Source organism: Phascolarctos cinereus, unplaced genomic scaffold, assembly GCF_003287225.1.
Source record: "Phascolarctos cinereus isolate Bilbo 61053 unplaced genomic scaffold, phaCin_HiC Scaffold_1;HRSCAF=81, whole genome shotgun sequence".
Taxonomy (NCBI): Eukaryota; Metazoa; Chordata; class Mammalia; order Diprotodontia; family Phascolarctidae; genus Phascolarctos; species Phascolarctos cinereus.
Window position 1 is genome coordinate 264,121,260 of NW_027555514.1, and position 15,451 is coordinate 264,136,710.

Here is a 15,451-nt window from a genome sequence, read left to right on the forward strand (position 1 = left end):
ACTAGGTTTCCTCTAATTGGATTTTCTCTATGAACTCTAATGATGACAGGGTTCAGAGGAGACACATGTATCAACATTTGAATGTCAGCAGTTTATCTTTGTCTAGTCCTTTGTCATTGTTCATTCATGGCTACCTTTGTATTTTCTCTTCATTCCTCTGTTTCAACTTCAAAGTTTCTCTGCCCCTCTGGTCTTTTCAGCAGGAATGCTTGGAAGACCTCTTTCATTAAATGGCCACTTTCTCCGCCCATAGCATTAGAATGAGTCGTTCTGGGTAAGTTATTCTTGGCTATAAGCTCAGATCTTCTGCCTTATGGAATATTACATTCCAAATTCTTTGCTCTTTTATAGTGATATCTGCCAAATTATGTATGATCGTGACGGTGGCTCCCCTTACCTCAATTCTTTCTTTCTGCCTGCTTGCAGTATTTTTTCTCTGGTCTTGAAGCTCTGCATTTTGGTGCTAAAATTCCTGGGAGTTTTCATGTAAGGTTTCTTTCAGGATATGACCAGTGGATTCTAAGAGATCTGGATAGTTCTCTTTTAAGATTTCTTGAAACAGGGTGCCTAGGCTCTTTCTCTGGATATGGTGTCCCAACAGTCCAATGATTCTTAAATTTTTCTCATCAATCTGTTTTCCAGGTTAGTTGTCTTTGTTATAAGGTACTTTATATTTGCTTCTTTTTTTTTTCTTCCAACACTTTGACTTTGTCTTAATATTTCTTGTTGCCTCATGAAGTCATGGTCCACTCTAATTTTTAGGGCATTTACTTACGGCATTTATTGCTTGGGCAGAGTGCCACTTGCCACGCAAGTGATTTTTTCTCCCATTCTTTCTTCCCTGGCTCTCATTTCTCTTCCAATTTTTTCCTCAAGTGTTCTCATTCCATTCAGCCTGGTTGAGTTTGGGCTCAAGCTCTGTTTTTCTCTGAGGTTTGCTTGTAGGTGTTCTGGAGTCATTCTCTTCTTTTGCATTTCTGTCTGCCTTAGGCATCTCTGCCACCAAACTGGCTCATCATGGTGTGGTTTCTTTCTCATTTGCCCATTCTTCCATCCCACTTCCTGACTGTGGATTTGATGACAGAGATTGGACTTTGCCACACTTGTGGAGGGAATGTCTGGGCTAGTCCTGTTGCTGCTTTCTTGGGGTAATAAATGTTTTATTATTCTAGGATCTCAGGGACAGGCTGGAGATCTGTAAGCTTTCAGGGCTCCCAAAATCATCTACCTGATCTAGGGCAAAGTCTGATCACCAACCCTCTTGGTCTGAACTCTCTAAGTTCTTGACCTGGGTTTGGTCTGTGCAAGAGTAGATACTACAGGACTTCACCCCAATGACCAGCTGGAAAGCTCATTCAAGCAGCAGAACTGGAAGCTCCCATTTGGTCTAGAATTCCTGACTTGGTCATTCCTCTGCAGACTGGGCTAGATGCAAGAAGTGAGCCCCTGCTCTGCACCTGGGGTCTGAGCCACAATGTTGCTGCTGATTTCTGAACTTCTTCTTTTCTGAATATACCCCCAGGGCCTCCCAACCCAGGAATGCCACACCTGAATAAATCTCCTTCTCAGACTGCCCAGGATCTGAGGCCCAGAACTGGGTAGTGGGCAAAACAAAGCTGCTAACAGGCATCTGTCTCTGTCATCGTACCCTACTTTAGATATGACGGAGCCCTGGTAGGCTCTAAGACATCCTCTTATTCTAGTGTGCACACTCTCCCTGGGTGCCAGAGCATCCTGCACTACGTGTTCCTGCCCCAACCCTATCTCCAATGTCCACAGACCTCCCTGGGCCAAGCTGGGGCTGGACAAAGGACTCACTGTGGCTTTTTCTGGGATTTTTCCCATCAGGATCAAATCTGGTGTATTTTCTAGATGTGTTTGGAGGAGTTTGTGGAGGGGAGCTCACAGCTTCCTGTCATTCCACAATCATGACTCTACCTCCCTATTAAAATGTTTTTAAGGGAAATGTGTTTTGGGAAAAAATGTGTACTGTATACAATTTTTGTTCTTTAATTTCTAGAGGTTGGGGGAGGAGTACAATTTTTAACTTTAAGATTCAGAAAAGTGGCAAGTTCTGAGTGAATTCTTGTCATAGTTTCAAGTTCTTTTGAATTAATCTCTCCACTCAGACAACTGGTTGTGACAATGATGAAGTAGCCAGGGGGAGATGGGAAGCAGCACATGCCTAGCAAGTCACCCCCCCCAGCCCCGCAAAAGATCCCAGTAGAGATAGTTCAGGACCTTGAGCCTAAGAGCCTTGGGAATAGTCAGGCTGCCAGGCCTGTGCCTTCATGTATCATCCTGGGAAGCAGCCCCTGTGCAAATAAAGCCCAGGGACTGCTCCTGCTGGGGCTGCAGCCATAGCTCCTGGAGACCCAGAAAGGAAAGTTCTTGCCACTGACGTTCTCAGAACAGTCAGACAGTTTAACATTAGAAAATGATAAGATTCTATCAGTGGAAATGACATTAAAGAAGAGGCACCACCATCTGCTTTGCCACTGTACCCTAGGGACCATAGGGTCTTTCCAACTGATTTGTAGGTGAAATCTTCCATGTGTAATCTCCCATTAGATGTGAGCTTCTGGAGAGCAGAAACCAGCTAGTTTTCCTATTTGTGTACCCAGGGCTTAGCACAGTGCTAATAAACCTAATAAATGCTTCATTCATTCATTAAAGAAGGCACTTGTTATTTTTTTTTTAAAGAGCAAGAAAATAGTTTTTGATTCCAGAGAAGAAATAATGAAACTTACTTCCCCTTTCAGAGTAGAAATATAGGAGATGTTTCTACTAGATAAGATGATATATATTGTAAGACATGGTTTCTGTATCAAGTATTTTTACTTGTTTTTATTTGTCACTTTTCTTTGTGTAAAGACAAAAGATATCAATAACTTTTTAAAAAAGCAAGTTTTACTGATGCTTTTTGTTTGTACTTTAATCAATTCTAGATATATCCAACCATACCCTCTATATCCCCACTGACCCCTCTCCTTTAACAGCCAAGCAAAAATCAATCAATAGAGTAACAGCACCCATGACAACATACACAGGATTCTGCCCTGAAATCCTAGGTGCAGTCCTCTCCATCCAATGAAAGCAAGTTGAAAGGAAGAAAACCTTATTAGGGATCTACTACGTGCCAGGCAATGTACTAAGTGCTTTATAAATATTATCTCATTTGATCTTCAAAACAACCCTGAGAGTTAGGTGCTATTATTATCCTACTTTTACAGTTGAGGAAACTGAGGCAGATAGAGATTAAGTGACCAGTCCAGGGTCATACCATCCATAAGTGTCTGAGGCAGGATTTGAACTCAGGTCTTCCTGACTCAAGGTCCAATGCTCTCTACTCACCGTGCAACCAGTTGCCCCACTAAAAATCACTATAGCACAGGTATGGTGTTCCATAAATCTTCGGAAAAAATTTAATTGATATGTATAGATTTGACTGAAAATCACAAGGGGAAAACAGATGGCATGGTCTAGATCAAATCTTCCTTTCACTGTTTTTCTTGTCCTTGAAGAGGGATTAGTTGATCTCTAACCCTTCCAAAGACCATACTTCTTTTTTTCCTTTCTAACTGAATTAAGCTAAACTAATAACATTTTCCAGCATTAACAGTCTCCTGGGTGGGTAACATAAATAGGCATTGATATGTTTATCTTAAATATAAAATAAACATACCTCTCCCATCTGCTGTTCAATAATTTGATGAGCAAGCTCTTCTATGGTTGCCATGATCTTGAGCTGCCAGAATGTTCTGTCAAAAAAGGAAAAGTCTTATAAGAAATATTGTGAGACAATCAGACTTGGCTGAAACTCCATGAGCTTTCACCACTTCAGAGAGAGGGGAGGCGCGTACAAGAGCACATGCTGTAGAAAGAAGTTCAGATAAGGTCAAATGAGGTAGTCACAGTTCAACTAAAGAATAATTTTATATACACACAAATGGATTTCTGTATTTGGGCTCTATAAGTTTAAAATAAAATATAAAAGCTAGATGCTTCTTTATGGTACTAACAGAAGAGAAAAATTAAATTTTATATTTAATATATTTAGTTTGCACAAAAAAGTTCTTCACTGACAACTTGTGAATAGGATTTGCCAACATTTTGTGGCTAAGAGCAGCCAATTAGGAATTTATTAAACACCTATGTGCCAGGCACTGTGCTAGGTGCTGGAGGTAAGATAAAAATGAAACAGCACTTGGCTTCAAGGGGCTTAGATTTCAATGGGGTAAATGGCACATACCCATATGAGCAAATAAAAAATAAATACAAGGTAATGGGGAAAATGAAGTAGGCCCTCAATGTAAAAGAGAAGCCATCCCGTTTTGCTTAAGAAGTATGATACACAGTTCTACCAGAGATATCCTCCTAGATCAGGGGTTCTTAATCAGGGTCTACCAACTTGTTAATTTTTATATTTTACTAATTATTTCAGCATAGTTTGGTTACCTTTATAATCTCATGTATTAATGTCATTCATTTCAAAATATTATTTGGTCTATCAGATTCATCAGACTGACAAAAAAGGCCATGTCACAAGACAGGTTAAGAACCTAGAATGTCGTGGACATTCCATCAGCACTTCAAGGTTAACGTGTCCCAAACTCAGCCAAATGTGCTCCTTTTTCTGACTTTGATTTCCCAGTGGGAGCCAACTTCATTTACCTGGGCCTCTAGAGCTGAAGTTTGTGTTTGATTCCTCACCCCTCTTTCTCACAACTGTCTCCTCCCTACTCTCACCACCTTCACCTTATACAAAACCCTGCCTTCATCACTATCAACCTCAACTATTACACAAGTATCCTAATAGGTCTTCCAGATTTGCCTATTCCTACCTTCACTCCAAGCCCAATCTATCCTTCACTCCTCTGCTAGACTTATTTCCTTTATGTATAGACCTGATCACGTCATTCCTATTAAATAATAACAACAAAATCCTATTCTTTACTGCTTGCTGAATAAAATTCAAACTCAAATTCTGTGCCTGGAATTCAAAGTTCCCTAAAACCCGCTGCCTCCCTATCTGTTCCATCTTATTTTATACCACACCTACTTATTCCACAATGCGGCCATATGAATGAGTTGCCATGCCCTGTACTTTCTAATTGCTGGGTCCTCATGCACTTCCCTATGGCACCACCCTACCACCTGTTGAATTCTAACCCATCCATTAAAGCCCAACTCAAAAGATAACCAAGTTAAGTAAGGAGACACTGTGAGATCACCTTGATGAATTCAAGATGTGGCCAGATGAACCTCATCAGTACTGAAAGAACAGGTAGGTACAACTGCTGAGGCACTAACAATGAGATTTGGAAGATCATGGAAAATAGGAGACAATACTCTCCTGGAGAAAGGCAAATGTTCTAACCAAAAACAAAACAAAACAAAACAAAACAACTCAACGTGTCCAAAATAGAACTCATTATCCTTTCTAAAACCCACCCTTCTTTCTCTCTCCCGAGCTCACAACCTTGGTTGGATGTACCTGCAACTTCTCACTCTCCCTTGCCCCAAATAGCCAATCAGTTTCCACGTCTTGCCATTTCTTTATGTACATGGCCACCATTTTAGTCCAGGTGCCCACGTCTTCTCACAAAAAATGGCCACTTACGCACATTATACTTTACTGAAAAGAAATGAGATGTGTAAAACACAAGAGTCTGCAGTATCATCTATTACTGCAGCAAAAAGAGCTCTCCCCACTTGTGAAGCTCATGTGCAGTATCATTTCTGAGTGTAAAACAACAACAATAAACAATAATGATGATGATGAAAAAATCAAATAAAAATAAAAATGGTCACTTAATTGGTCCCCCTGCCTTAAGACTCTTCCACACAGCTGTTAAAATGCTTTTCCTAAAGCCTAGATCTGGCCATGTCACACCTAACTCAACAAAGTCCAGGGGCTCTCTATTATTTCTAGGATAACAGGATAAAATATTAAACTCCCTTCTCATCTCTTTTTATTCTGACTCTAAACACCAAAAAAGAACATTTCTCTATACACAACACACACACACAAATTCTATATGAAAACGTGAATTTCCATGTCATGTGCTTTGCTTTTTTTATAGTATATAATAAATTCTCTATGTTACTTTCAAAACTTGTCTATACTTTCATCTGAACTTCCTTCTGTGCATTTAAAACTTTTTTTCAATTCAATAAACATTTATTAAGCGCCTACTATGTTCCAGGCACTATGCTAAGTGCTGGGGATACAAAAAGAGAAAAAAGACAGTCCCCACCCTCATGGAGCTTACAATCTAATGGGGGAGGGAGACAACATGCAAACAAATATATACAAAACAAACTATATACAGGATGAATAAGAAATAATTAACAGAAGGAAGTGTACAATTTTAAAGTGCCACAATGGCTCTCTTTTTTGACATCACAATTGTTAACTCTCCTCCCCATGCCCCCACTCCCAATTAAAAACTGATTAAGAAAAAAATTTTTTAAAAAACTGATTAAGAAAAAAAAAATAGGTTGAAAGCCCTTGTGGGATATAAGAATAATTAAGTAAAATGAATCCACACAGTAGTATTGTCCAAAACTGTATGTCTCTGCCCATTGCGTCCATCAGCTTTCATTAGCAGGCTGATAACATGCTTTACACATAGGTCCCCTGGAGACATGGCATTGATCAGAGTTCTTAAGCCTTTCCAAGTTTCTTTACAATGTTGATGTTCTGTATAAATTGTTCTTCTGGTTCTGCTCATCTAATTCTGTAGCAGTTCATACTAGGCTTCCCTGCCATTCTCTCTTTCATCATTTCTTGTAGCACTATAATATTCTATTCCACTAATATACCATAATTGGTTCTGCCATTCCCACTCCCTCAGATACTAGTTCTTTTTTCTCTCCAATCCCTTCCAATGTACCCTTCAGAATCAAGAAGTTTATTTTGCTTGTGACTATTCCTTGGGCAAGTCATTTAACCTCTCTGACCGCCTCAGTTCCCTCAACTGTAAAGTGGCTGTTAGGAGAATATGGCATATATACACATAATGTCTACTGTGTGCCAGGCACTGTGCTAAGTGCTTTTCAAATATCACCTTATTTTGATCCTCACAACAGTCCTGGCAGGTCAATACTATTGTAATAAATACTAGCTATTATAATACATTATTTATTGTGGTGTATTGTAATTTTTTTGTATATTAACAGCCCATGAGCTCCATTAGGTCAGGGACTGAGTTTTAACACAGTAGGCACTTGATAGATGTTTACTGTACTGAAGAGGGATTCTTGTACTGAAGAGTCCAAAGCCTCAGCTCTGACTCCTGGGCTCATTATTAGCTTCATACCCTTAGTCAAGTTAAGCAACCTTTGGGATAATATGTGAAAGGGCTTTGTAACACATAAAGGACCAGATAAATGTAAAGTATTAAGCTAAGTTTGGCTAGGTAGCATTTGCCTTCCTTTCCCCATGGGATTAATTTTTATGATTATCTGCTTCATTCATTTATTTTTTTTGCCAAAAAAAGATAACCATCAAAGCAGTAATATTTAATGACAGAGATTATTGCTAACTTTTCTACTTAACCACACACTTTAAATGGCAATTCCAGAAAGAAGTTGATAGCAGAATCTGATGCAAACATTGATTATTAATTGCAAAGGGTGGAATTCATTACCCAGTGATACATGAAAATAAGTGAAAAGGATAGTACAATTAAGTTTCTGTAAAGGCTAAAGATAAATAGAAAAATTTGAAATGAAATACTACCACACATCTTAACTCTTAAGAGTCATCAAAAAGAGAAAAGAATTTTAATTAACTCAAATTAATCATAACATAAGTGTAAGTACTGTTTTTCAAAACAGTGAAATGGGAGGCCATGTAAATCAGATAAAAAGATAAATAGTATAGGCATCCTAATTAATGCAGATAAGATTATAATATTTATGACTATAAATTACAGACAACAAAAAGCCAATTCAATTTTTAAAAAATACAGTTTAAAAAAAATAGTACAGGAGTCACTGTTTACAAAATACAAAATTTTAGTGCTAAAATGAAGAGGTAAATAGTGCTACAGAGTTAGTTTCATGAATCCTATTGGGAACCTGAAACTGGTAAAAACCCTTCACAGCAAGTCAATGTCACTTTAGCAAGCTCAGCTACCACTTGAGTCCAGGGCTGCATCACCGCTAGCCTGGGTTACTGGGATAACCTCTTAGTGGGCCTCCTTGCCTCAAGTCTCTCCCTACTTCAGTCCTTTCTTCCCAATGCTGCCAAAGGGATTTTCCCTGAGTGCAGATCTGATTGTGTCACTCCCCTACAGGAGTATCAAACAGCCCTTCACGGACTTTCATTCCACACCCAACAGCCATTCTTTTCTGGAGCTTCGGTACTCTGCAATCCATTCCCTCTCTCCATTCCCTCTATAGGACACTCCATCTTGAGACATCTTGCCTTTGCATTGGCTGTCCCAAATACATGGAATGCATCTCAGAGAATCTTCTCTTCCCTCCATCTGCAGCTCAGGCAACACCATCTACACAGTTTCTCCTGATCTCCTCAACTGCTAGCGCCCTCCCTCCCTCCCAAACTGCTTTGTATTTGACTACCTTCAAATTATTTGCTTTATGTAATTATTCTGTATATATTCATGTCTTTGTTACCTCCTCCATCAAAATGCATGCTCCTTGGGAATAAGAATTATTTCATTCATTGTATTTGCAAATCCCAGCAACAAGCAGAGTACCTGGCATGTGGTAAACACTTAACAAATACTTGTTGACCGATTTGAGGTCAAAAACCCACTTCAAATACCCACTTTGCCACTTAAAGGGTATGAGCCCATGTCTGGGCTTACTAGATGGAGGGGTTTTAGACTAAATGAATTCTAATGTATCTTCCATCTCTAGCACCATTATGATTTATAAAAACTCAAACAGGGATACAACTTTTGGATGCTATTATTTTTAACATTTTCCACAAAATACTACTATAGCGGTCTATGTTTTTGGAGGTCACAGTCATAAGTAATTTGATTAGTTCCAATCTATCTTTTCCCATAAATGTGAGAGAAATTAAAAATGACTAAAACTGAAGAATTCAATTTAGTGTATTTGCATTCTGGTCTGTTCAATGGTTTATTTATAGGCCTTTCACTAAAAAAATGGAAGGTGGTTATTGGGCTGCATAAATAGTAGCAATCTGCTGAATAAAACTAAAAACTGCTGAACAAATCCACATTGGAGGCACACTAAGGGAGCTCTGCTCCACTTAAAAGAAACAACAATAAAAATAAATTTCCCACTCCATTCAATTTTGAAAATTTTTACATTGCATCATTATCTTACAGCTTTCATCTAAATCTAATTTCTCCCTTAGGAGGATATAATCACTCTATCAGCTCGAAAGAATGAGGTATTTCAAAAACCCATTCTCAAGAACACACAATTCTTAAGTAGTGACAAACTCAAAAAAAATCTCTTTTATTTAGTTGGTTAAGATATGGAAATGATATTACCTACCATCCTCTTAGTGTTTTTAATATGAGCCCACAGTAACTCAGACGTCTTAGTGTTCAATATTTAACAACAAAAATTTACCCCAATTGGCTAACTAATTTTAAGGACGATGAGTCTTAATTCCCCCCTTAGGAGGAAATTATCCCTATATTATCAAAAACAGTGGGCTCTGCATAGTGCCAATTAGAGAAATATATGCTAAACAGCAACCATCAAACACTACAATTTGGGAAGCATATTAGTTAAATGCCTAATAGGTGTTACCTTTCCATAGAAATCCCAGGGAGCAGTGGGATATCGGCAGGAGGTCCCAGACCCCGGAGGCACTGTAGACAAGGGAAAGGGAATCCTCAGGAATCTCCAAAGACAAAGCCATCAGGGAAGCATGAAATAGTGGTAAAATAACAGGAGATTTCGGCATGAGGAGAATAGAGTGCTTTACTGAGAGGGGCCACAGTGATCCCATGGCCACAGCAAGTGGATGGAAAGCAGAACTTTCTATTCAGCATTAAGGTCCAGGAATCAAACAGAGCCTGTCAAGTCGGTCTGTGTCCGTTGAGATCATAAATACTTGTAGTAGAAGTCTAAGTTCATGAACATTTTAAAACTCATATATTTTTCTTCCTGATTTATATACTTCCCTTTATTTGCGGTTAAAAGAAGTATTCTACTCTTTAAAAACAGGTCCCACTCTTCAAAACTCAGTTTTATAAAGTGGTGATTTACTTAGAGAACACTCTTTTCCTTGGGCTGAGGAAGCCACAAAAAAAAATTAATTTGTTTTACACAAAATAAATCCAGTAAGGCGAATATACATTTGCTGACAGCTCTTAGTTCATATTAAAATACAGACAACACAACGAGCCTAATAAAGAAGTTCCGCATCCCGACCCCCACCCCCTATTTCCAACCAGGATCCTTCTTAATGCTCAGGATTTCTGTTTTCCATGTGGATAGCACAGAGACTAAAAGGGTGGTAATGTCTAGTGATCATCACTGTACCCCACTGGTTTGGGGAGGAAAGGACACCAGCAGTGAGGCCCTCTTGTTCAAATTTTCAGACAGTAGTAGGAGGAGAGGTAAAAGGTGGAGTAGGCAAGACATCAGAAAAAGGTGGGCAAGCAACATCATCATAAAATTTAATAATGTGCTATCTTGTCATTCCCTGTTAAACTGAGAGTTTTCCTAGATCCCAAGATACATTTAATTTTTCCAAGGGGATTCCTACGGATATGCTGTCCTGGGAACCCATTTTTCTATTAAAGGGACTTTTCCAAAGTTTTAGCATCTAATGAGCTAAATTTTTACCAAGCTATTTTAGTATTTGTAAAAACATGTTGCAACTTGGAAATTTAGCAGCCACAACTTTTGTCTCTAATTGTTGTTACATAAGTATTTGTAAGAGATGTTGCCCTATCAGCAGTGAGAATTCCCCTAATTTCATAAAAAAGGGAAAAGGACCTACATGTATGAAAATATTTTTTAGCAGCTCTTCTTGTGGTGGCAAAGAATTGGAAATTGAAGAGATGCCCATCAACTGAAGAAGAGCTGAACAAATTGTGGTATATGAATGCAATGAAATATTACTGTCCCATAAGAAACGACAAGCAGGGGGATTTCAGAAAAACTTGGAAAGACTTACATGAACTGATGCTAAGTGAAGCGAGCAGAACCAGGAGAACATTGTACACAGTAAAAGCAACATTCTGTGATGATCAACTATGACTGACTTAGCTCTTCTCAGCAATACAGTGATCCAAGGCAATTCCAAAAGACCCATGATGGAAAATGCTATCCACATCCAGAGAAAGAACTATGGAGTCTGAACTCAGACTGAAGCATGCTATTTTCACTTTTTTTTATTTTTATTTTTTGTGGCTCTTCCTTTTTGTTCTGTTTCTTCTTTCACAGCATGACTAATGTGTAAATATGTTTCCATGATGGCACATGTACAATCTATATCAGATTGCTTGCCATCTTGGGGAGGAGGGGTTGTGAGGGGAAAAAAATTTGAAACTCAAAATCTTATAAAAAATGAATGTTGAAAATTATCTTTACATGAAATTGGAAAAAATAAAATACTATTTACAAAAAAAGAAAAAAGAAAAATAATGATGGGCCTATGGGGGAAAAAAAAAGAATTCCCCTAATTGCAAGAGGGATTGTTCTAACTGCAACAGGGATTTGCCTGACTCATATTACAAGATGGACAGATATTACTACAGATGAATAAATAGAAACACTTCTAAGGTCAAAATGCTTATGCAAACTACACAAAACTCGCACACAAAAATCAAGATAGACACAAAAATGCCTATTGGCAGAGTCCTCCTTCCTGCCTCCCACTGACATCAGTAAGAGCTAAGTCTCTATACAAGTATATAAGTATGTAAGTCTGGTAGACACAAGGCACATAAGAAACACTGACTGACCCAAAACTTCTCAACTGAATAGGAAGCTAAGTCAGCTGCCATAAGCATTGGGTTATCTTTGATAAGAGAGAAAAGGTTTCAAAGAAGAGCTGTAGGGAATGACAGCCATGCCCAAATAAGAGCTCTCTCGGAACTGTCATCCCTGTCAAAGGTACCATTTTCCCTAGTCACCAGAACTTGAATTCACAGGGGCTCAGGGTAGGCTGGCACTTCAGAGATCACTGAATCCAAACCACATCTAAAGAGAGAGTGTCCTCTATGACTTTTCTGATAAATGATCATCCTGCCCCAATCTGCAGACCTCCTGAGATGATGAATTTACTATACCTCCCTGGATAGCTCTAATAATGGGATGTTTTTGGGTTTTTTTTCCTCATCTGTAGAATGGGGATAATACTACTCAGACTATCTGCTTCCCAACATTTTTGTGAGGAAAGCACTTTGTAACTCCAGAACCAACATAGGAGTTATCATACAAACCTGAAATCTACCATCCTAGAGACAAGCAGAACAAGCTTAATTCATCTTCCACATAATGGTCCTCACTTGGAAAGGGCTTTAAAGCCACATGTAAGTCAGCTTCCCCTCCTAGGGGAATACTGACTACAAATGAAGGGTTAGTGTGCAATCAGCCAGCACCTAAACACATTCAGCAACAAGGAACTCACTATTCCATGGCACATCTTCCTCTAGCGCTGGAGGGCTCTAATTCAATTTGATCTAACAGTCATTAAGCACTTACATTGTTGTACAAGGCGCTATGCTAGGGCTCAGGGACTTGAAGGTAAAAGTGGCAAAAGCAATCCCCACCTTAAGGAAGGTGAAATTCTCTCTAACACGTACACAGATAAGTAAATATAAGGTGATCTGAGAAAGGAAAGCACACTAACACTCGGCTAGATTATGAAAATCTTCCCTTAGAAGTACCTAGAACATGAGATAAGCCTTGAAGGAAGCTAAGGATTCTAAAATGAGGTAAAGAAAGAGTGCATTCCAGGAATGGGATGCAAAGTTTGTCATACTGTGCCAAAATCTTCCTTCCTGAAACTTACACCTGTTGGACCTTATTGCACCATCCTGTTTTTCAAAATGTATTGATGCTGTTTCTTTTAGAGCATTGTAGCATCAATTACATCCCATTACATTCATCTATCATAATTTCTTCAGCAGTTCCCTGGCCAATAGACACCCACTTTATTTCTAGGTTTTTTTGCTGCCAGAGAAAATACTGATATAAATATTTACATGCACACACACACACACACACATATATTTGTATGTTTATACCATATATCTAGGTCTGCCTAACACATAGTGATATCTATAGATTGCCTTTATGACATCCTTGGAATATATGCTCAGCAACAATATTCCTAAATCAAAAGGAGATGAAAAATTTGGTTGCTTTTCTAGCACTGTTCCAAATTATTTTCCAGAAAAGTTGGACTAATTCATAACTCCAACAGCTGTACTTTTCCAGATCACAGTGCTTCAAATACTTGGAAAAAGCCCTATTTCCTGGTCTGCCAGTAGCCAGGCTTTTCAAGTGTCTGTCTAGTAAACAAGGCAGCTCTACAAGGCCCAGGGATAAAAGCAGTTTTAGAAAGTTGGGGGAAAAAGTACCTTCTAGAAGCATTATTTGGGGAGAAGACACTTCCTGGAGAACATGGACTGGACAGCAGCTAGAAATGGTGAGATGCTAGGCTTTAAGCCTTCTGCCTCCTTAATCCAAGTGACCTCAGTTTCCAAAAACATTCTCATAAGCAGATTCCAAAATACAATATTTTGACAACTTCAGAGACAGCAGTGTGCTATCAAATTCAAATAATTTTTCTCCTCTCTAAAATTTACAACCGTAATTTGGAGTAGGCCGCCTAAGACCCCCATAAATTCAATCACAGAATTCTAGCAATTTTTCCTTTGAAAAGTTTCCTCCAATCTACCCCTAACTATCTGCATTGTAAGTACTAATCTGTGCACTTATTCAACCAGTATTTACTGACTGGTAACAGTGGTCAGCAACATTTCCTCTACTTCTCTGGGAAAAAAACCCTTCCACCATTGGAATGCTGATTGTTCACCCTGGGTGAAAGCGTTTCACTCCTATCCCATAGGACTTGCAGAGGTTTTCTTGCTAATGAAATGTTGGGTATAACAAGTCATTTAGAACTTCTTTTCACAAAATCCACCCATTATTTTCTTCCCTATTCTTTAATAATACACCTATTCATATAATAGCAAATATTATTCCTATCATAAACAGTGTTAAAACCTCAAACATCTTATCCCACTTCAGGTTAAGGGATGCTCTTTTCCCCCTCCCATAACTATTGATTCAATTCAACTACAAATTTAATCAGCATATGTTAAATGCCAACTAGATGCAAGGCACTGAGTTAAGGGCTAGGGATACAAAGATGAAAGGTCTTTGTCCTCAACGGGTTTATGACAAGAGGAGGAAATAAGACATGCACAAACTTTTATAGTACAAAACAGACTGAGTTACACTCATAGGGTTAGTCCAGGCAAAGTGTTATGAAAATGGGAATAGTGTCAGCCAAGGTAAACAGATAAGAAAGGGCCGGACAAGAACAGGGAATGGTGACTAATCCTGTCCAGCTGGAACATAGCATTTGATGGGAAGTAATGCGGCTAGGTGGTTTGGTAGAGAGAGTGCTGGGCCTAGAGTCAGGAAGACCTGAGTTCAAATCCAGCCTCAGACACTAACTAGCTGTGTGACTGACCCTGAGGAAGTCATTAACTCTGTTTGCCTCAGTTTCCTCATCTGTAACATGAGCTAGAGAAGAAAATGGCAAAGCATTTCGGTATCTTTGACAAGCAAACCTCAAATGGGGTCATGAAAGGTCAGACATGACTGAAAATGAGAGTGAAAGCCAGAAAATGATGTTGAACCTGGGTCAGGATGGCATTCAAGGCTACTCACAAGGAGTTTTAATTTTATTTGACAGTGAATGGGGAAGCCCTGATGGCTTCTATAGAAAGAAGTCTTTGGGTTTGGAAAATGAGGAAGATGGCAACAGTGTAAACAACCAATTAGAAAAAGATAAGACTGGAGGACAGAATATCACTTAAGAGATTATTACACTGAAAATGGCACCTACTGAATTAATGCCACAAAATGACCCTAAACTAAATGTGTATTTACAAGGTCCACAAACACAGAAACAAAAAAATTCTCTCTGTAAGAGAAGAGATTAGAGCTTTGGAATCTGACAACCAGACAGATTTTTGTACTAGGTGTGTAAGTCACTTTTAGGCTTCTAAAGATGTTACAGAAAAATCTGTTTTATTATTGAAACACCTCTTGTCTTCCAAGTTACACTCAGTTACACCATTGACACTCATTGCTAAAAAGTAAAAATCAGCAGACACGTGGTACAAGGTCCCTATAAAGGCACAGAAACCTAACAAAGGTCTTCCAAACCAATAACATGGGGGGATTACAGGAGCTGGAGGGCTACTTTTCCAAGCTGTTGTGGAGATGGGAAAGATGCTCC

The 15,451-nt window shown here is 38.8% G+C and overlaps 1 protein-coding gene across 3 annotated transcripts in view; it reads right to left on the reverse strand.

The window, feature by feature from the left end:
• NR2C1 (nuclear receptor subfamily 2 group C member 1) overlaps window positions 1-15,451 on the reverse strand; it is an 80,730-nt gene that overhangs the window by 63,004 nt on the left and 2,275 nt on the right. Inside the window, exons 1-2 of one of the 3 annotated variants that reach the window (XM_078146626.1) lie at window positions 9,766-10,238; window positions 3,686-3,761 (exon numbers count right to left, since the gene is read on the reverse strand). In XM_078146626.1, coding sequence (XP_078002752.1) covers window positions 3,686-3,761; window positions 9,766-9,773 — 84 coding nt within the window. In that variant the 5' untranslated portion in view covers window positions 9,774-10,238. Of the gene's footprint in view, window positions 1-3,685; window positions 3,762-9,765; window positions 10,239-15,451 lie in introns of those variants that run through there. The other 2 variants (XM_021006471.2, XM_021006473.2) reach the window with 2 other exon arrangements.